Below are 21378 nucleotides of genomic sequence, written 5' to 3' on the forward strand. Positions count from 1 at the left end.
TTCTTCTCTGTTTTGTACGCAACTCTCCCACTCTGATAGAGCTATGTAAAATGTATCTAAATAGCCTTCTGCATGGCAGTCCTCAAGTGTGCAAAAACAACCTCTATTTTCCTTGAAAGTCATGTGCTCTCCCTTCAGCGGGCAGACTTCCTTCCACAGTTCTTTACGAGTAGGCCTTGAAGCACTGTCAGCATCGCCCCGGCAAACTGCGCCTTATCCCAAGAAAGCACCCCTCTGGCGTACAATGTAATGGTGCCAACGGCATTTCAGCTAGGTTCAAAACTTCACAGCGTGCAGTGAAAGAAATCTCTGGCTCTGACTGTCCCTCTTCTATCATTCCCCTAACGAGACTGGCACCTGTGTCAACTTGTCTTGTGTTCAGTTCCAATTTCTGGGACCGTTTGTTTTTCATGTCAGCGTGTTGACATGTTTCTGTACTCTGTATTAAACACTTGGGTGGCTCAACACAATGCCGTCACTATTCTTAGCATTAGTAAGTGTTACTGTGCACATGGAAGTGCGTGTTTCCAGCCCACGGCCATGGTTGACTGTGGTGCTGATGGCCCCTTTTACCTCTGCGGGGCATCACTTTTATTAGTGGTCATGCAGTAATAATTACTTATTACTATACACTTCCAGCAACGAGCAAAAGACAGATTGCTTAGAATTCACACACCTCAAAGTGCCGATTAGACTACCCCAAAGAATGTGCTAAATCTTCCCAACTCAAGTTACACTGAAAATCCCATTATTGTGTATGCTATATCAGCAATGAATTTGATAATGGTGGGTTTTAATTTGTTTGCCTACGTGTGTGTGTATATATATATATTATGTTAATATATATCAATAGGAAGAGACTATAAAACCCACTCAACATGTAATGGTTGTCCTGGAAAATTGCATATCTCTTCCAGGCTGGAGTGTACAGCGCTATATAGTCTTCTGAAAAGGACACTGCCGTCAACGTAGAGCATACAAAAGTCCTCAGGTCACTGTAAAATATATACACCATATTGCAGTTGTCTGCTGCTTGTTAGTCATCTCATATATAGCAGCCAGCACAACTCTTAACAGCAACAGTGTCTGATCAACTGATGTCTGATGCTCACACCATTTGGGGCCAAGTTTTGAGCAGAAAACAGTATCAATCATATGTCTCTGCTCCATGCGGAAAATCTGGAGCTGGGGGATGGAGTGGGATGTCAACAAGAAACATATAAACTCACATATATGTGGGGAACTATTGTTCGTCAGTCCTGGGTGGGGCTTTGAAAGGTATTATATAAAAGCTGACCACCATAGCACTATTGTGTGTTAGAATTAGTGACTTGATTTTTTTTTAATTTGATGGGTTTATTGTTAAGATATAGCCTGAGTCTCAGAAAAGAGTTTAACTATTGAACTTTTGAACAGTCTTTGGGACTGTTGAAGCTTGGATGTCTCTTGGAAATGATCTGATTGAGTTTTGAATTATGAGATGGCCGTAAACCTTCTAGGATGGTGGTGGAATGTTAAGATTTAAAGGTGATATATTTGGGTGTCAAGATGACAGTTATGGACAGACTTCTGAGGGAAACCAGGGTAGGAACTCAAACAAGGTTGGGACCTAGAGGCAAGAGCTCAAGCAGAGGCCATGAAGGGGTGCTGCTTACTTAAGACTTGCGCTCCATGGCTTTCTCTGCCTATTTTCTTATAGAACTCAGGACCACTAGCCCAGGGATGGCACCAATCACAGTGAGTTGGGCCCTTCCTAATCAATCACTAATTAAGAAAATGCCCTACAGGCTTGTCTGCCTATAGCCAGACCTTACAGAAGCATTTTTTTTTCAGTTGGGGTTCCTTTTTCTCAGATGATTCTAGCTTATGTCAAGTTGACATAAAACTAGCCCCAAGCCCACCCTTAATGCAAGTGGCACCATCCCAGCTAAGTTCCTACACTGGGTAAATAGAGCGGAGGGAGGAAGCAATCAGAAACCAACTTTATCTCTCTGCCTCCTAACTGTGGACCCAACAATGACCAGCTCCTTCTGTCTCCCTCCTTAATCCGCTCCCATCGTAATGGACTGTGTCACCTCAATACATGAGCTCAAATAAGCCCATCTTTTTTTATGTGTTTCTCCAGGTATTTTAGCACAGCTACGAATAAAGCAATTACTAATAGGGCATCTTTGAGAATTATTGTTCATGTCCACTCTGTTCACTTTTTACTTGAGTTTTGATATGTGAACAATGACCGGATGAGGTAGAAAATCTTTGACTTCTTGTCTTTTAGATGTTGTCACACTCTCTACTGAGGATAAAAATTTTTATGACTAAGTCTGGTGTCAGCTTCTTTTTCTGCCCTTTAACTTATTTTATAACTTTGTCCGAACTCTTAAAAGATATTTTCCAAAGCACATTTAAGACCCCTATTCCAGGAAAATTTTCTGAATTATGTTTTTAATGTATTTTTACTTATTCTTGATAACTTTATAATTCATGAATGCATACAGTGTGTTTTTAGCCTATTCACCTACCCCTGTTGTTTTGCTTTCAATACAGTGGCTGTACCTTGAGCAACTGCTGTCCCATCCTGCAATTGCAACTCTGCAACTCCCAGTTGCAGTCTTGCCACCCTGGCCCAGCCAGTCAGGATAGTCTACTCCCTTGGGTACTGGCTCTATCAAGACCATTAAAGGAAACTATGTAAATCTCTGTCCTATAGAACTCAGGATTCAAAGGTTGAGGTGAAATCTTGCTTGCTCATAGAGGCTGAAGAACAATTAACTAACTTTTTCTCCTTTCTCACTTCTTCCCCCCAACCCCCACCTAAGAACCCTAGCTACACTTAGTTCCACCCAACCACTTCCTGTCAGCTATTTGCTGACTCAGCCTCCTGACCCCAAGTTAATTTTATTTACTCAAACAAATGTAACATGTCTTTGCATCATTAACAAAATCAGCAGAAACAAATATAACAGTTAAAATAATATTCTACAACATACTCCCCTTTCAGTTCCTCCCAGATCACCTCTTCAGAGGTCCCCCTCTAAATTTTGTGTACTCTTCTTTTCTCTTTTATAGCTCACTGAGTTTAATTGGTGCTGCCCGTGGGTGTGGGGCCACCTTCTAGCCACCCTATAAAGGACCCTAGATGAAACCGATTCTCACTTTCATGGATTTTTCAATAGCTTCCCATCTAGGCATAGGAATTAGAGCCTCTTCCTCATCCATTCCAAAGTATTAGCTAATGATTTTTGTGCAGGCCTCTTGCGGACAACCACAGCAGCCATGAATCCATGAGTGTAACAGCCCAATCATGTCCAGAATATACTGTTTTACCCCACTAGTCCCAGATATGTGGCTTGTATACTTTCTGCCTTCCCTTCTGCAATGGCCCCTGAGCCTTGAGGGTAATATGGGTGTCCCATTTAGGGATGACTGAGTCCACCATGGCTGGTTCTCTACACTTGGACTAGTTGTGAACTTCTCTATTAACTGCCATCCACCACACAAAGATTGTTCACAAATGAGGACAGAGCTGCATGATTTGGGGTATCTTTGGGTACAGAAATATTTATTTAGAAGACATTCTGATACTGTGTTCATTTGGCAAAAATTAAAGTATTAGGTTCTCCCCTAGGGCCTGTGTGTGCTCCCCAGCTATGTGCTCTGGGCATGAGTTTTCTCCTGTGGAGCAATCAGAAAGCTCTTGATTTCCGCCATAACATTCATGCCACTATTGCACCAATGGACCTGCCTTCTGGGCCATTCATTATTGTACCTCACGTGATCCACAGCTGAGTAAGGATGCTGATGGCTTTTCACCCCCAGAAGTCTGTACAGCACCTCTTAATACGATGAAAGTTGACCAGCAAGGGAGGAGGAACTAGGTAGGACCAACTCCCTTTCTCCAAATCCAGGGGCTAAAGTACGAGGTATTTGCAGCACAGGGTCTTATTATCACGTTTCAGTGGGCAACTGAGAACAGCATCAATATCCTGCATTTCTGTAGGGGTCTGGGTGGCCTCTTTTAATTGAATTATGTCTTGTGATAATGATTCCATTCTGCTGTTTTGACTTTCTTTATCAAGGATTAAGGTTATGTATATGCTGGGTATCCTGTTTATCTTTGATATGTTTCATTATTTCCATGATATTCCTTTACCTTTTATATCCCTGTGTCATTTATTTTCTTTTAAAAGTTTTTTTAACTTTCACATCCGCTCATCTATATCCTTTCCTTCAGTTCCGCTGACTCTTGTTTCACTCCCGCGGTCTTTGTGTGACATCTGCTGTTCTCTCCCTTCTTCCCTGGATTCCTGCAGTCCTACTGTGTGATCTTCCTTTCTAGAAGTAGCTGCTTTGACAGCTACTCAAACAGCTGATAATGAACCTCAGGGTTAAATACTTAATCTTGTTCAGGACATGTTTTCCCAGGTGGGTATTCATTATTTACAAGTTGTTTGTGGCTGCTCTTGTTCATATTAGCTTCATATTTCTCCTACTTGAATAAGTTGGATTTTTTCCTGAGAACTGGGGAAAGATTCCCGTGGAGGGCAGTGGTTTCCAGCTACCAAGATTCTGTTGTTCCTGCTGCACAGCTATAAAAATCTTTATAATGTAATGCCTCTTTCCTCTGATCTCCCCACCAAGCCTGCTTCTCTCCTCCTTGGTTCCTTCAGGGATAGCCTTACATGTGGCCTGATGTGGGAAACACACATTGCACAGTGCTTTGAAAAATACTTTTAGAAATTTTCTGGCCATTGTCTTCCCGCATCTGTACCACTCCCCATCTCTTCAGAGCATCTCTTTCTTAGATTAAAGCCCAGGCTTTTAGAGAGGCGGAGGTTTCTTCAATCCATTCTGTTCAGGTCCTTCCGTGCCTCTTGTTTACTTACAATGTTGTTACAACTTCAGCCCTCAGCTTCATGCCTGGCTCTAACTCGGGAGTTTATGGATCTCTCTGCTGGCCTGGCTGGAAATGTACTTGGCCAGCGTTGCTTTTCATTTTTGTTATATTGCTTTTGTTTCACAGAGTGGATTCCAAGAAACGTGGGGAGACTTAGTTTCTCTGAAAGCCAATCCTGTTAACATTTAGACATAATTTTACCCTGGTGCTTTGTTCTGAAGATGATTTTGCCCATGGAAGCTTGATATATTCATTTATTTATCAACCAAGTTTATCTTACAAAGTAAAAGATAAAGCCGGGCATAGATAAGTTGGTCCACCTCATAGCGAGCCGTGCATCTTTCTTCCCAGAGACCTTCCACTGAACACACGAGACATTTCATTGTGAAGATTCAGATATATTAGCATCTTCAGGAGTTTTGTTGTTGTTCTTTTCACTGATGCTGTGACAGCAACCACCGCCACCATTTCTTTTACTCGTCTTTATGATTATTACCCATGCTGCAGAGCTGAGGAGATGGCTCAGTGGGTAGAGGCGCCTGATATCTTTGCAGAAAAGTGCAGTTCCCAGCACCTACTTTGGGCAGCTTGCATCCATCTGAATCTCCAGCTCGAGGGGAACCTGATGGCCTCTTCTGGATTCAGATGGCATGTGTGTGTGTGTGCGCGCGCGCGTGCAAATGCACACACATGCATATGCACATGTATGTGCATACACACTAAACAAAACAAAATCTTTTTTTAATTACCCGGATTGGTTTTACAGTTCTGGATAAAGCCCTTTATTATAATTTCAGCACAGTTCCCTCAAGCTTAATGTATTTAGGTTAAAAGGAAAAATGTCTTAATTGTGAAAGTTACTACTAATCCAGTAAGTCTTCAAGTATTTTAAATCAACATGCTGCATGCCTACTAACTTTCTAAGGAAAACATATATGTTCAACTAATAGCATTTTTATGCTGCGAGAGATAACTGGAACAGAGAAAGAGATTAAAAGGCCAGATTTATAAACCAGAATACTAGTAATGATGTCCCACATAGAATCACAGGCATTAAATTATTTTTTTCTAGTAACAAGTATGCTTATTACCTATACTCCACATCCTACCAATTTAAAAGCTGTGGCCTTCACTCAAATAATACTAAATTCTTACTCTTGCTAGGCCCCATGTAAATACACGGGTTACAGTGATAGCCAGAAACAAACGTGACTCCTGGTTCATGTTCCTTTTCGTGCAATGATGAAATAAACATTAATTAATTTCAGAAGTGAATGCAAACTGTAATGACTGTTGCTGACCGATTCTGAGGACTCATTTCTGGTTCCCCAGTAATGTGCTTTCTGAAATTGGTGCAACCCTTGCTCCGCGGATAGGAATAAGGACCTTCCCAGACTCTAGGGTTGAGGCAACTGCCATCCCTAGCACTTCCAACAAGACCTGGCCCACCAAACAGACTGTGGTCCCGAACTCAGAATGTTTGCCCCTTGCCTACCTTCCTAAGGGCATCTTCCACATACCCTTCCCTAGTGAGATGCAGAGATGGATGACCAACAGGAAGTCAGGTCTACTGAGTGAGAAAGATTCATCCCAAGCAAGTCCTCTTGAACATTTCAAGAGTTTAGTGACCTGTGTGTCCATTCATCTTTCTGCTTCTGATTAAATATCTCTCCATAGCTATTACTTGGGTTAATGCTGCTGTAGCAAGGTTCAGCAAGACACAGCCTGAGATGAGGAAAAAATGGAAAGCTGGTATAAATAGGACGACAAGTGTGGGGGATCCCGTCTGAGTGGAACAACTGCAGGGTGCGAATCCAGCGAAGCTAGATTGCCAAGATGGTAGATGAGTCTGGAAAGATAAGACTTCTTCAAGACCCCAAAAGTCAAACTTAACTCCATATCTTTTTTTAATGGGGGAAAGAGTATGGTTGATATATATGTTGCACCCTGAAAACAAGCCTCTATGTGGCATGGGAAGAAAAGAGTGTAGGAAAGAAGAACCAGAGAATAAGCAGCACACCAGTGCAAAGGATAGAGGATAGCCTAAGTCAAGTGTGTAACTGGAGCTTTCTCTTCCCACCTGGTCCCACAGCCACCTTTAAAATAACCATTGTGAAGCTTAATATTAATTATAAACTGTTTGGTTATTAGCTCAGGATTATTATTATCTAGCTCTTACAACTTAACCCATTTCTATTATTCTATATTTTACTGCAAGGCTCATGGCTTGTTACCTCCTGTCTTGCTTCCCAATGACTGCTGGCATCTCCCCATCTCTGCCTTCTTTCTCCCTCTATCTCTGCTTGGGTTTCCCACCTAGATATACTCTTCCCTGCCATGGGCCAAACCAGTTTTATTTATCAACCAATAGATCCAACACATATTTGCAGCATACAGAAAGACATCCCATGCCATAGGTGTGCTGGCAGGAGCCTGCCTTACAGCATTTCAGAGGCAAATAGGAAAGTAGAGAGTTTAGGGCCTGAGCTGCTTGGTGATGGCTTAGGTTACAGAATGAGAGTCTGTTCTCAAACAAAAGTAAACAGAAACGAAAAAAATAACACGGTGTCCAGGACTAAGATGATGGAAGTAGTGGTGAGGAGCATGGATCATTTCCAGACATTCCAAATCCATGGTTTAGGGATGTGGAGGATCAGGGAAGTGTCCTTAGGATACTTGTGTTCCCAACATACTTAAAAGATGGTGGTTCCATTCTCTGAAGTACAAAACTCTGGAACCCCCCAGTGTTTGCTCTGTGGCTGGAGTTGGAGGCAGAAAGAGTCTGATTCTGAAGTACCTATGTGAAGTTATCATGTGCCTAAGTTTATGGTCACTGTGAAAAGGAAGGATACACTTAAGATTTCTCTAAGCGAAGAAATGGTCCTCAAGTTCAGATTTCTCTTGACTTTGCCCCATCATCTGTTCTTTTTGTTGCAAAGATTGTGCCCTTTGACAGAGGAGGAAAAAAAGCAGAAAGATAAAAGTTCGACAGCTTGCTATTTGTCTTCCCTTCCTTCCTCCCCACTGCTCCTCCCCCTCTTCCTCCTCCTCCCTCTTCTTCATATGTTCACATTAAACCATCTGGACCAAGCCTTTGCCCTCTCCTTCTAACTTATTTTAACTTGCATGTTTTAAAGGACCTCCTTAACATATTTAAAGGTCTCGTTTCATTCTGGGTCTTAGTCTTAGAGATCTTCTCGATCAGTGGTTCTCAACCTGTGGGTTGCGACCCCTTTGAGGGCCTAATGACTCTTTCACAGGGGTTGCCTAAGACCATTTGCATATCGAATATTTACATTATATAACAGTAAAAAGAATCACAGTCATGAAGCAACAACAAATGTTTTTATAGTTGGGGTCACCACAGCATGAGGAACTGTATTAAAGGGTTGCAGCATCAGGAAGGCTGAGAACCATTGTTCTAGATGCTCCCACTTCTTTGATTCTGACTCCACTGCCTCTAGTTAAGACACATTTCCTTAGTCTGAGCGGTCTGGTACCCTCAGACTTGTTTCCACGGAATTTCTCCTGTGTCTTCAACACGACCCTGATGTCATCATGATTAAATTTTGTGGCCTCGCTTTCCTTCTCAAACCATCTGTACTTTTATGTCATCTTATCGGAACCCCGTCTGGAGCTGGTGGTGGAGCACCCAAGACCCTAAATTCAGTCCATACTACTGAGAGGAAAAAAGAGGAAAGAAGGAAGAGAATGAGTCTCTACCATCTTATTCTTGTTTCATCTTGATTCTCCTTCCATTTTCTCTTTACTTTCGTTCTCTTCTTCTAACATAATACCTTTAAGACTGACCTGGGCAACTTCTTGAGATCCTACCTCAGAAATGAAAATAATTTTTAAATGGCTAGCGATATAACTCAGTGGTAGAGTACTTGTTTAGCCTGTATATGTGTTCAATCCCTAGTACTTTGGGGTGGGGGGGTGAGAGGGGGGGGGGATGGAGGGAGGAGGGGAGGAAGAGGAGGAGGAGTAGAAGGAGAAGAAGGAGAAGAAGAAGAAGAAGAGGAGGAGGAGGAGGAGAGGAGAGGGGAGAGAATTAACTATAAGATAGACACAGTGGCACATGCTTATAATCTTAGAATTAATGAGGCCTAGGCAAGAAAAACACAAGTTCTAAACAAACCTAGGATACAGTGAGACTATTCCTCAAAAGAGAGAGAGGAGGAGGAGGGAGGGACACGATGAAACACCACATGGATATGTGTTCAGCTCTGCATCTCTCTAGTCCTCGAGGCTCCTTGCTGGAGTCACCTTTTCTTTCTTCTTCACTTCTGCCTTTCTGCCTCATGCAGGATTAACTGCATACGAATAATTCATGTGACAATAAGCACTTGATGACAGCGATTCCATTTTCTTCCTTACAGAGTTTGCATTCACTGAACATCAAGTTTGGCTATTTAAGATGTGCAGTAGTTTAGTACAGTCCCTAAGTTGTGCAGTCTTCACTACGTGCCTAAGGGAAAAGCTTTTTCATCCTGGTACCATATCATTCGCTTTCCACCAAGCCCTACCTCAAGTCTAACACAGCTGTGAATAATCTATGTGCTAAGACTGTGGTGTCCACTATTCTGGACATTTCATTATAAATGGAACCATAAACGTAGAACATATCTTTTGTATTTGGATTCTCTTTCTTTTTCTTTTTTCTTTTTTTTTTGTTTTTTGTTTTTGTTTTTCAAGACAGGGTTTCTCTGTTGCTTTGGTACTCTTGTAGACCAGGCTAGCCTTAAACTCATGGAGATCTGCCTGCCTCTGTTCCCGAGTGCTAGGATTAAAGGTGTGTGCCACCACGGCCTGGCTGCAACAAATTTACAACACATATCACTACTTCATTTCTTATGGATCTACTGCATATGTGTTAGCCATTCGTTAGCTGGAGACTAGGGCTGTTTTACTTTTGGCTGTTATGAACATAGAACTATGAAAGCTCTGTATACAGATTTCTGGGTGGGTATTTACTTTCATTTCTCCTGGAATATATTCAAGGATGTAACAACGGTATCACATACTAAGTTTGCTAAACATTTAAAGATAAGTCGATCGCTCTCATTGAGGCAGCAGTACTCATTAATTCAGGGGAGAACTCTCAGACTTGGCATCATATGCTGCCAAGAACAAGAAGGTGAAAACTCTGAGCTCTGAGGCTCCAGGCAGGGACGAACATTACAGAGGGACATGATCACCTCTGAAGTTCACACTCGACAACCACATCATCAAGTTACAAAAAAGTTCTCCTTCAAATCTCCTGCTTTGAGTTAGTGATTTCATCTTGAGCACATACAGAGGTGTTCTGTGGTCCATGCAACCCAGGGGGTATAGGTTAGCATGCCTGCTTACATTGCTCAGTCATGTTATCCTGACCCACTGACAACCCAGAAATTCTCTTCCTGCTGTGATTGGACGTTTTTGGTTGAGAAAGCTTAACTTCACTCGATGTTTGCTCTAGATAAAATTCATGAATAAGGCAATATCACTTCCAAGTTTTTCTAAATAGGAGTTGGGGGAGATTACTGTGCAGAGAATGTTTAGCTGTTGATATTTGGCACCTGAATCTCTAGGTTCTCTGTGTGTTTGTCACTTGGATGTTCCATCCACTTGGTGTGTGTACACACTACCATCAAAGTTGGGAACTGCATCGAACATTTTACTGCTACATAGACAGCCAGGTGTGCTGTGGTTTGCAAATTGCAGGACTCCATAGCTCATGTGACCTTCTCTCTGACAGACAGCAATTAGCCCCATATATGCTGTAAGGTGAATCAACGCCCCAAGGATTCACCAAAATAATGAAAGAGAGCAGTGTCATTTTGCTAGGACAGTGACCCACAAAGCAAGCGCTTATCCACTGCTCTCCACACCTGGGCTGGGGTGTCCACTAAGAGACAGTCTCCACGGGTGGATTTAATTTCAGCTTCCTGTGAATGAATCCGGAAAGTTGCGAGTGGGGACTTGTGACAGATCACCGCAGCACCCTCCCTCCACCCCCAGCCCTGTGTTTACTGCCTGACTCGCACACTTTGCCTCAGCAAATCATAGGCAGAAGTTGGAGGCTCTCAGCTGCGTGCATACACCAAATCAAAGCTGACATGAATAATGAACTTAATTTTCCATAAGAACATTCTGTTTGGTGTCTCAGCTAATAAGGTAAGCTAGTAGAAATGCTGGGCTGGGGGTGGGGAAGGAATAATTTCTTCATGCTTGATTTCTGTGTTAATCTATAGTTTTTCTTTTAGCATAATGGAACTAATCTTCCACTCAATGCTGGCTGTGAATTTGGGGTGAAAATTTTGTAACGAGTTTCCCCACTGTGCCCTCTTGAGATGACAGCTTATGATATCAAAGAGTCCGGGGAGAGACACAGCTTTTAATAAGAACGATGTCGCATTTTTTTTTTTATCATCTGTGGCACAGAATGAGTTTAGTTAAGCAGGAAATTACTTCGATTCAGCCATGATTGACTAAAGTATTTAAGCATTGACTGTTGATGTTTACCATGCTGTAATATAAATTGACAGTGAAATTTGTTCTCAGGAAAGCAGGCTATATCTACATCCTGTTGTTTTCTGAACCGTTTCGTTTCTAAGTATGTGTTATTCTAGAAAAGGTAGTAATTTTCAGTTGCTAAAATTACTCCACAGCGTTGGTTTAGGTGGATTTTATTTTGTGAGAGTGTATTTTTAAAATGCCAGTGTAGTGTTAATGTGATTTTTTTTTTGTAACTTTCTCCATTGTCCCTGGCTGTAATGTTTTCAGTACATATGGAAAACGTAGTTGTTCCCAAGTTCATGGAAGTCAAAGCCATCATATCTGAGTCTTTTCTCATTACCCTGACTATAATCTATAATATCTCATAAACAAGAAGTGAAGAAGTAGTCCCTGGGTTGGCTTCCCTTGGCAGTTCTGCTGTGTGTGTGTGTGTGTGTGTGTGTGTGTTTAACACGAGAGTCTGGTTCTGTTTGAGTACTTCCATGAATCCCTGAGATGAGCAAGGGTTTATGAAGATAGAGAAAACATTGTGATCTAGTCTAAGAGGATGACAAGGGAGGCAAACATAAGCAGGGTTTGTGTTTGTAGGCATTCTGGGATCGCACCGCTGTGTCATCTGAAAAACAGACACGAGTCTCCCAAAGTAGGTGACCTCAAAAGGCATTGGAAGGTCTACTCATAAACGGCCGAGCACATGGGGATTTTGTCTTTCCGCTCTGATTTTCTGTATGGGAAGTGACCTGGGGGCTCCCAGGTTTGTTGATTGAATCTCTGAACATCACAGTGACTTTCTATATACCAATCTCTCTCACTTCCTCACCACGGACTCTGGACTCCGTTATCTCTGGGAGTATTAACAAGGTTCAGAAAGTGTGGGCACAAACATTTATCCACCGATAGTAGTTTAATACTACCTAAACTATTTCCGAAGTCCCACCTACAAATTTGAGGCACTCCTCTTGAGATACTAGTTTAGTAAGTAAGAGCATGGAATTTTAGTCTCTCACAGTTTATTTTGTAGAGCAACACAGCACATGTTACCTACTCATATTGCACGGTTTTAAAATATGTTCAATTTCACACTATTCAGTGTGTAGAGCTTTCTCCAAGCACACGTTTAGGGTTTGCAAAGCCTTTCTTTTATCTTCCCCCTTTCCTCCACATTCTTGCTCACACCTCATCTCTCTAAAGTTCCCTTGGCTACCCCAGGCACTGTTTTCTTTTCTTTTTCCTAACAGTCCCCCTTTCTCTTCCCTAAAGTGGCTCTAATTCAGAGCTGTAGAATGCCCCATGTCCATTTGAAAGCTGTGGGAAGCAGAAACCAGCCCTGTGTGATCACTGAATTGTGTCATTCCATTCCTGCCTCTGGTGAAATAAGGCTTACACACCCCATGACTTCTACCCACTATCGTTTCCTGAAACCAACTCAGTGGTCAAAATGAGCAATATTGGTCAGCACCGCTCACCGCTCATATGATCTTTGTCACGATAGCGACTATCGTATGTAAGGAATAAACATTTCTGCCCTTTGAGGTTGTTTTATTGGCCATGCCACTTGCAAGCCAAAAAACTGAGTTATTTGCACAGTTGAACATTAATTCTTTCCATGTTATAATAGAGGAAATGGGAAAAAGCAGGACCTTCACATTGCTCTCTCACGCACAAAGACCAGGAACAGCCACCAGCTGCAGACAGTGGTGATCAGGTGGTACTTGGTACAGATGGTCCACCGTCATAAAAAGTTCTTGGCACTGTGGCCAAGCAGCCCGACAGAAGGCAGCGAGCAAATTTGTTCCAAATACACGTTGACTCTCATTCTTGAGCACAATGAGCATCAGCCACAGAGAGAACAAAGATGAGAGAGACTAAAATATGTCTAGACTCGGTTATTATTGTCAATATGGCCTCATTTATTTTCACAGACTATAGAACCCAAGGATACCAGGATACAAAACTAAAGTATATCAGATCCACAACTGCAGCCGATGTCCTCCATACCATCTTCTCTTACCTCTGTAGCCTACTTCTCTCTGTTCTTATTGCTTCAACGTGGAAAGTAATGGGTGTCTGTATGAGATTTCTTCATACACAGATACCATTTTATATCATTCTTATTCATGCCCCAGTCTCTCTTGATCTTCCCCACCTCCATCTTGCTGGTTCCTTTCCTCTCCATCTCGCTCTTCTTCAATCCAGCTTACAAAACATCACTGGTACCACCTCCCCTTTCCCTTACTCTCATGTCCTCGCTTCTTGGCACTTATAGGAGATGAATGAGGAGGAAAACTACCAAATTTTGGACAGCTTACTTGTCTGTTTCTTTCCATTCTCCTGCCAGTATCCTGGTATTCTGTCCAATCTCTGCCATGCCTGGATTATTGGTGGGGGGGGGTGGTAAATCTTCCTGTTAGTTCTTCCTCAATCCACTCCACTCTGGAAAACAGAACCAAAGGATCTTTCTGAAATACATACAGAATCATTCTGCTGAAAAGTCATTCAGTGAGCCAAACATGGTGGCAAACTGAGAGGCCATGACAGGATGAGTTCAAGGCCACCCTAGTGACACAGCAGTCTTGAGGCCTGCTTGAGCAGTATAGTGAGGCTCTCGCACGTGCACACATGCACACTCACTCTGTATGACTTACAGAGAGAGATTGAGGTGGGGGGAGAGAAAGGGGGGTCATTAAGTGGCTCCTCTTAACCCCCCCCACTATAGAACTGAGATTCCTTAATGTGGCGGGTGACATGACTGGGGACAGTTTTCCTGTTCCTGCATCTCCTTCCTCTCCCACATCCACTCAGCACTTCCGCCATCCTGGTCTGTTTCCCTTGCTTACAGCCATCATGTACGCTCCCCCAAGACCTTCGCACAAGCTGCTTCCCCGTTGATTCTTTTTTCCATCTGCCTCATTCCCTGTTTCGTACTGACCCCTTTCTCAACCTTCTAGTCTCTTATGAGATATCATTGCCTATGGAAAGTCCTCCTTGATGGCCCGGATTGGAGCCAAATGCTGTATTAGTTGCTTTTCTTCTTGCTGTAGCAAAGTTCCTGACAGAAAACCAGTTAAGGGAAAGTTTGTCTTGGGTTTTTGGTGGCAGGGAAGACGTGACAACAGGCATGTGAGTCTGCTGGCCACACTGCATCTGCAATCAGGAAACAGAGCAATGGAGGCCAGCGCTCAGCTCTCCTATCCTTTGTATTCGGTCTGAAGGATGGTGTCACTCACATTTAGGGTAGGTTCCCCTCCTCTGTTAGACCTTACCAGGAACATCCTCATAAACACATTTGTTAATTCCAATTACAGTCCTGTGGACAATGAAGATGATCTGTCATGGGCCCCCTCTTCCATCACGGGCCCCCTCTTCCATCACGGGCCCCCTCTTCCATCACGGGTCCCCTCTCCCATCACGGGTCCCCTCTTCCATCACGGGCCCCCTCTTCCATCACGGGCCCCCTCTCCCATCACGGGCCCCCTCTCCCATCACGGGTCCCCTCTCCCATCACGGGTCCCCTCTCCCATCACGGGTCCCCTCTCCCATCACGGGTCCCCTCTCCCATCACGGGTCCCCTCTCCCATCACGGGCCCCCTCTCCCATCACGGGCCCCCTCTCCCATCACGGGTCCTCTCTCCCATCACGGGCCCCCTCTCCCATCACGGGCCCCCTCTCCCATCACGGGTCCCCTCTCCCATCACGGGTCCCCTCTCCCATCACGGGTCCCCTCTTCCATCACAGGTCCTCTCTTCCATCACGGGTCCCCTCTTCCATCATGGGTCCCCTCTTCCATCGCAGGCCCCCTCTTCCATCATGCCCTCATAGCATCCGTCACTTCTCTGCTATGAACTTCCTGTTGTGTGTGGAATTGCCCATCCCAGAGCTTCCTCTTCCTCTAGCCTAGTAGTTCCATGAAAACAGGTGCCTAGTCTCATTCATGGCTGTGGCCCATGATCCAGCACACTGCCCCCAACACAGTAAAATCTGTCCGAATACATCCCATCTAGTTACAGTGCTAAACTATGACCTGTGGTCTTCTGGTCTGTAGAAACTGGATGTTATTCAGCCCTGGAAAGATAACGCCAGGATGTTTCTTCTGCCATTCTGTAAATGAGCATCCTACCATTTATGACGTTGTTATTAAAGAACTGGCCCTTCAGTGTGTTTGACTCCAAGGACCAACTCTTTCTATCCATGTTGCAATCCTCTTCCTTCTTAGGATAAGAGAAAAGGCCCTATTCTTGATGTATTGTGCTCATAGAAAAAGCCTGAGTTTTTCCGTAGCAACCAGTGTTCCTCTGCTTCCTGACCTTCAGCAGTCCGCCCTGCCCTGGGAGTATGTCTCCCTTATTGTTGGCTGGGAAGTACTTTCTTTGTGCTATGGCTTTCTTTGTTCTCTTGCTTTCTCCTTCCGCTCCTCCATCCACAGTGTCTCCAGGAACCTCCCTTGCTTCCTGTGCAGACAAGTGACTGAACTCTGTCTCGGCTTCATTTCCATTGTTCTTTTGTACAGGGATCATTTTCCCGGTCTTGCCCTGTGATTACTCTTTCCATAGCACTTTTTGCCCAAATTCCGTCAGTCCCCAGTGTGTTTCGACCTTAGCCTGATGTTAGCCGACCCAGGGAGCTTCCGCTACTCTTCATTGGGTTACTTGCTAGCACCAGCCCCCTAATTGGCAGTGTTCTCTATGGAAGAAACACCTGGGGGTGCAGCTAGGGACGTGAGAGGTACAGTGTCTACGAAGTTTCCACTTTGTACTGGCCATGGTAATCTTCGGAGCCCCTGCTGTGAGAAATCAACCCCCACGTGAACATATCAGCACTGAGCGGAGCGTGAGTGAAAGCGTTCGAGGCACAGCTATCTTGAAATCCTCTACGTTCTCCAGTTTCCCCATCCATGCCATGGAGGTGACAGTGATGTCTACATCATAAAATGGTGGTGAGCACAGAGTAGTCAGCCGGTGGTGTGAGTGGCCTCAGTAAGTACAGGAGTGAAAGCCCATGCGGCCACATCATCGTCTTCGGAGTGTATTGGTTATCTTTGTAGTAAATAGGACTTTGCAAATGTGATTACATTAAGTATCGCCATGGGTGGGCCCTGAATATATATATATATATATATATATATATATATCCATAAGTGACGTGGTAGAGAGACTTTTGAGCACAGAAGTCCATTTGACTCAAGAAACAGAGATATTTAAAGATGCCACCACACTCCCGGTTTTGAAGATAGAGAGGCCATGAGCCAAGGAATGCCACTTTAGACAGTTAAAAAGGCAAGGAAGGACACTCAGCCCTGTTGGGATGGGCCTTTCAGTTCATCAATCTGTCTAGACTTCTGACCTACAGAACTGTGAGCGAATAAATGGGAGTTGTTTGCTGGTGGATGGGCTATGGTGGCATGGGTGTGCACCAGAGAGAACGATTAGAGCTGGTGGCATTTTGAGAAATGAAAGACGACTGTTCAAATGAGCTGACAGAGAGAAATAGGACGTTAATGTGAGGTAGATTATCTACAGGGGTGGTGGACTGAGGTGCAGAGGTCCTCGAGATAGCCAGTGCATGGGAAGATATGGGGAGAGATGGACCTCTGCACCTCAGCTAGGGACAGCCAGTGCATGGGAGGATACAGGAAGGGCCGGACCACTGCACCTCAGCTGAGACAGCCAGTGCATGGGAGGATATGGGGAGGGATGGACCGCTGTACCTCAGCTGAGACAGCCAGTGCATGGGAGGATACGGGAAGGGCTGGACCGCTGCACCTCAGCTGAGAACCTTCATTGGGGCAGACCATTTGTGGAGATCCCGAATGTTAGCATGTGTAAGTTCTTGCTGGAGAAGAGCAACCGTGAATAGCAGATGAGGAATGTTGTAATAAGAGCGGCGGGGCTGCGTCCCCGGCACCCAGCCGCCCGCATGGTTAGCTTATGCACCAAAATAATTACACTGAAACTGTATTCTTTTAATCACTGTCTGGCCCATTAGTTCCAGCCTCTTATTGGCTAGCTCTTACATATTGATCTAACCCATTTCTAATATTCTGTGTAGTACCAGCATCGTGTGGCTGAGGAAATGGTGAAGTGTCCTCTTCCATCCAAGAAAAGAAAAAGTGTCGTCTGGAGAAATGTATCTAGGCAACAACCAGGAATCTTAGTAAGGGGATCTGTCACCAGGCAGTGGTAGTGCGCAGCTTTAATCCTAGCACTCAGGAGGCAGAGGCAGGCAGATCTCCATGAGTTCAACTACAGAGTGAGTTCCAAGACAGACATGGCTGTATAAAGAAACCCTGTCTCGAAAAAAAAAAAAATGAAAGAAAAGAGGATCTGTGTCCCAGAAACACACAAACAACAACAAACTAGAACAACAGCCATTTTCTAGTGATCACAGTGCCTCATTAGGACGCACAGACAGTTCAAGGAATGAAAGCCTTAAAAATACCTCCTAGTCAAGACTGTTGTTAGAAGTGAACTGTGTTTCCTGTGAGTTCTCCATATATCACAATCAGTTTGGGTATTATGTTGTGAAAACACACATGGTCGTGTTTCCACATATATCCTTTCTTCTCCTTCTACCTAACTAGCAATGTCTTGCCCATATTCCAAGTCTCAAGTCAAAGACGACCTTGGACTAGTTTCTATGCCAATACTGTAAATAAGTATGTTTTGATTTTTACCAATTTACAGTACATTTGTAGACTATGGTTTCTTCCTTCTACAGTAATTCCACCTATTCTCTCAATGGGCATAAAGACTCCTGGGAATAAATATCAGACCATAGCACTGCCTTCTGCTCCCGGCCTCCTTGGCATACAGAAGGGACTCCATACATGTGGATGGATGGATGAACTGATTCACTAATTGTATGCTGTAGTCACAATTCTCACGGGATGAAGAAAATAGCAATGTTCATGGCACCCCCATCGGTGTCTAAAGAAAGGAATCCCTGTCATCCTAGCCCCCTGAGAACAGAATATGGCAAAAGGAACAGAAGTTTTACAATCTTTTTTAGAAAACAAATTTTTTTATATTCGATTCAAAATTTATAAGTAGATGCTTCATTACAAACATAAACAAAATGGAGATGTTTAATGAGAATAAGAATAGTGTTTAGTGTTTGCCCTCGTCCAATCTGTGGCTGTCAGCATCCAGAGTTTTGTCCTAAAAACCCTCAAAGTGAAAATGAAATAATCAATTATTTCTAGTGTTTTTATAACTCAAAACTTTTCAAAGCTTTCTTTATGAAAATGAGGCTGCATTTGTATAAATTATAGGATCAGCTGTATCCATCACTTGCCAAGATTAATGTACTCATACCTGAGTTATGAGCCAGTAGGACTAGACGCGGTACCGAGAGGGAGGAAGCCACGAAGAATCTTCGCATCTTTAAGTGAAAATGAGTTTTAAACACGTAAGTCAATTAAATGTATATTTAAAGGAAATAAGCAGTCTGGATTATTGAAGAGGGAGATCTAATGTTACAGTGCAGCTTTAAACACAAGAGGAGAGGAAGAAAGAGGATAATGTTTGGTTGGATTGCAAAATCCTGTTGTATCTATCATAGCACCCCAAACCGGAAGGAAGATGGAAACACATCTTGGAAACCTGATTCACACACGTGACTCCATGACACAAAATCCCTGCGTCATTTTCTTACCAACCTTTTTCACATCCCACAGCTGGATCTAATGAGAGGCTGGCTACCTCTTGCCTTTGTGTTGGAAACTGTTTTGTTTCTTCCTCTCACTCTGAGTCCTCCCATCACCCTGGGGACCCAAGGGCCTGCTGGGCTGTTCATCGTTAGTATTTATCACTTTTACAAAATGCCACAGGGTGCTCAGGAGTAGACCGTGCTATTGAAAAGAAAACACAAGGCCTTCTTCTAAGTGGGGACACCCAGTCCATTAAAAGCACTTGCGGAATCTGAGGATAGGAAACCGACAGGACTGGTGAGACAGTGTCTCAGGCAGGAGGCATTTAAGCTGCCCCATGAGGTAAATTCTAGAGGGACATGGAAAAGTGGACTTTAGAGGACTCTCTTCCCTTACCTTTGCCACTCACTGGGATGGCCTCAGGTCACCAGTTGCCCCTGGGAAGGAGCAGGTGGCAAATCTGATTTGAACAGCTACGTATTCGAGTCATAGACCCGGAGGACGAACGGTTGGCTTCCTCCTCAGTGGGACCATCCATCCACCTGTAGGGTGAGGTACAGCTGCTGGGGTAAAGCTCACACTTGGTGGAAGAAGACGGACCTCACCCTGTTACCTGTGATGAGTACTCAGAAAACACTGATAAAACTGGTGATAAAAATGTTGCCCAACGAAGACCACATCAGGTTCCTCACACAGACCTGATTTCCTCCTTCATATCACCCAGGAAATGCAATTTCCTCACAAAATATATCTTTTTAATAAATAAAATCAGTGAGATGCCAAGAGAGGCGTGTTACGGTGGAGAGGAAAGAAGTGCTTTAGGTTTCATTTCCTCCGGGCCCTGCCCTTTGCCGTCGGCAGTGCTGCCAGATTGGAACCACAATTTCAATCCTTCAGATTCCGGTGGAGCTCCAGCTTGGTATTTCTGATGACAACATACCTTGAGTTCAGCCTATTTTAATCCTTGTCCCCGTTGTCTATGGAATTGTGTGACCATGGGCTTAAGGTCAATATTAATCATACCAATTACATTTGAGAGATTGATACAAATGTCATTACCCAGGTTCGTAAAATATTCTCAATGTCGCCTGCATATTCAGTTATATACTGACATTGCCTACCATATAGCAGATATTTACAGACATATAGCAATTACTTACTAGTTGATAAATTGTTGGTTGGAAAGTCTGTAATGAGGAGGATGACAAAAGAAAGAACATTTCCATATACTATTAGTGGATTTTCATTACATTTATTATAATCACCAAGTAGTAATATTCAGTTGGTGTGAAGATCTGTCCTTCATAGCTGAGAGGAAGAGGGCTTCCTATGAAGCCTTCCTTTCATAACCATTTCCACTCTTACATAATAGAAACAATAAGTGTGGCGTGAGCGCTCTGCTCCTTCCCCAATGGGTATGTTTTAGAGCACCCACAAATGTCATGCTATCTATTTTTAAGTAGGGTGCTGCTGGATAAACAGCTGAATCGTCTGAACCCAATAGGGAAATTCAAAGTTTAAATAAGCTATTTTATCTCATTGAAAGTAAGTGGTACAGGCTGCCTTGGAGCATATGGGCTCTTGCGTTCAGTCACATGTAGATGCCCTTCACTTTGGATACAAAATTCCAGCTGAAGAAATTGGGAAGCAAGGTATATTCTGTAATACTGATTCCCCACCTCAGGATCCTTAGTCCCCTGCGGAGACTCAACCTTTCCTTAGGTCTTTGAACCTAATGGCGTTTTTACCTTGGGGTTGAGACAATGCAGAGACAACATGAATGCAAAATCCAGATAGACGGGAATTGCAGGTTGAGAGTTTTTCCACATAATTCGTATTTTTTTTAATTGAAAAAAAAATTTCCGCCGCTTCCCAGCCTCACATTTCCCTCCCCCTCCTCCCCCTCCTCTCCCCCTCTTCTCTCCCTCCCTCCACTCCTCTCCCCTTCCCTCTCCAGTCCGAAGAGCAGTCAGTGTTCCCTGCCCTGTGGAAAGTCCAAGGTCCTCCCCCCTCCATCCAGGTCTAGGAAGGTGACCATCCAAACTGGCTAGGCTCCCACAAAGCCAGAACATGAAGTAGGATCAAAACCCAGTGCCATTGTCCTTGGCTTCTCATCAGCCCTCATTGTCCGCCATGTTCAGGGAGTCCGGTTTTATTCCATTCTTTTTCAGTCACAGTCCAGCTGGTCTTGGTGAGCTCCCAATAGATCAGCTCCACTGTCACAGTGGGTGGGTGCGCCCCTCACTGTCCTGACTTCCTTGCTCATGTTCTCCCTCCTTCTGCTCCTTATTGGGACCTTGGGAGCTCGTTCTGGTGCTCCAATGTGGGACTCTGT

General features: G+C 43.8%; 1 protein-coding gene across 12 annotated transcripts in view; it reads left to right on the plus strand.

Moving 5' to 3' along the window:
- Dlgap1 (DLG associated protein 1) overlaps positions 1 to 21378 on the plus strand; it is a 763362-nt gene that overhangs the window by 497808 nt on the left and 244176 nt on the right. The window contains exon 1 of one of the 12 annotated variants that reach the window (XM_057758289.1): positions 10906 to 11056. The exons of the other annotated variants lie outside the window; for them this stretch is intronic. Coding sequence (XP_057614272.1) covers positions 11006 to 11056 — 51 coding nt within the window. The 5' untranslated portion in view covers positions 10906 to 11005. Of the gene's footprint in view, positions 1 to 10905; positions 11057 to 21378 lie in introns of those variants that run through there. 12 annotated transcript variants of the gene reach the window in all.

The sequence above is a fragment of the Chionomys nivalis genome, chromosome 26 (genome assembly GCF_950005125.1).
Source record: "Chionomys nivalis chromosome 26, mChiNiv1.1, whole genome shotgun sequence".
Taxonomy (NCBI): domain Eukaryota; kingdom Metazoa; phylum Chordata; class Mammalia; order Rodentia; family Cricetidae; genus Chionomys; species Chionomys nivalis.